At 25.4% G+C, this 1,753-nt stretch overlaps 1 protein-coding gene across 1 annotated transcript; it reads right to left on the reverse strand.

The window, feature by feature from the left end:
• Positions 1-78: 78 nt before the first annotated feature.
• On the reverse strand, positions 79-1,138 carry EAH_00067580 (dimethyladenosine transferase, putative; the record flags this gene model as incomplete). The annotated part of the gene is made up of 2 exons (XM_013392493.1): positions 79-427; positions 947-1,138. Coding segments are annotated over 2 exons (541 nt in total), but the record flags the coding sequence as incomplete, so codon positions are not given.
• Between the last annotated feature and the right edge of the window lie 615 nt (positions 1,139-1,753).

Below are 1,753 nucleotides of genomic sequence, written 5' to 3' on the forward strand. Positions count from 1 at the left end.
GTAATAAATATATATATTATATTTATTACATATATTATATAATATATAATATATATAATTTATTATAAATATAATTACCAGAGTAAGGATTAGCCTGAAGGTCGTCATTGATTGTATTTGTTTGTAATTCAGCAGCGCTTTGAAAGTAAATTTTTTTCTTATGAAATTCTAAGAGCAAATTAAAAAATTCATTTGTAGAAATACTAACACTTCTTTTTTCGTCAAGTTTTACAGCTTCAAGAACGCCTAAACAAAGCTCTTTAAAGCTGCTTCCTCCTACGGGTGTAGTATTAGTCAGTGCTGAACATATCTTATGATTTTGTTCAAGAAAAGATAATACTGAAGGCTTCTTAAAGATAGACCGAAGAGTTTTTCTCTTTCTGCTAAAACATATACGAAGAAGTCCGTTCCATTCACGAAAGTCTACCTGAATAAAAACAACAAACACATTGTTTTACTCTGCTTTTACTTTTAATGCAATAATAAACAGCAATAAAGATTAAACTCAATATATTCAGAATAAATAAAGAATACACAAAGAATAAATAAAGATAAAACAGAAAAAAGAATAACAAAAAATTATGTTTTAGAGGCTTCAAACCGAAAAAACGAATTTCTATGAAAAACCCACAGAGAGTTTATAACATAAGATAAATTAATATAATATGCATTCTTTAAAATGTTAGCTAAGTATATATATATATATATATATATAAATATATATATATATGGATATAATATTATATTATACAATATTATATTAAATTATATTATTCCGAATCATGAAAGAACAAAATAATAAAACAAAAAATAATAACAACAACAGTAATAACCGTAAGAACAGCAACAGCAACAATAGCGATAATAACAAATAATATATAAATAAATAATGAAAACAAGAATAGAGATAAGCGAGTATAATAATAGAATATTGGTCATAGCTTACCGGTAGTATTTCTTTCTTAGGGACGATCTTAACAATAACAGAATTAACTTTAGGCGGAGGCCTAAATGAATTTTTATCGACTTTACACACCCGAGTTATCTTAGCAAACAGTTGAGCATTTGCAGCTAAGCGGCAATACTTAGGGTCTCCAGGCTGTGCTAACAAACGCTCTCCGAATTCTTCTTGAAACATCAACACTGCGCACCTGAAAAACAAAACAAAAACAATTATTATTACTAGTTCTAGCTGCTAAAAATACAGACATCTACAGATATATATATATATACATATACATATGTATATATATACATATATATATGTACATACATATAATATATATATATATATATATGTACATACACATAATTTATATATATATATATATATTGGGGGTAGTCAGAGAAAAAGAAAAGAAAAACAAAATGCAATGCAGTGTTAAACATCGGGCTGAGAGAAAATATCTTTAAAAATGAATTCGGTATTCAAGAAGAGAAAAGTCAGATGGCTCTGTAATATACAAACTCATATGCATAAGTGTGTATACATTTGTATACGAAAATAAGCAAAGATATATCTATATATATATATATATAGATATATATATATAGATATATATATAGATGCATAATTATATACACACACATATGCATATGCATATGTATTTACATATACGTGTACATGAATACATGTATATATATATATATATATATATATACATGTATATATATATAGAGCAAACTTATGCATGCATACATATACTTGTAGATATATACATGAACATATACGTGCATATATATATTCTTATAT

The sequence above is a fragment of the Eimeria acervulina genome, genomic scaffold (genome assembly GCF_000499425.1).
Source record: "Eimeria acervulina Houghton genomic scaffold, Eah_scaff2808, whole genome shotgun sequence".
NCBI classification, from domain to species: Eukaryota; Apicomplexa; class Conoidasida; order Eucoccidiorida; family Eimeriidae; genus Eimeria; species Eimeria acervulina.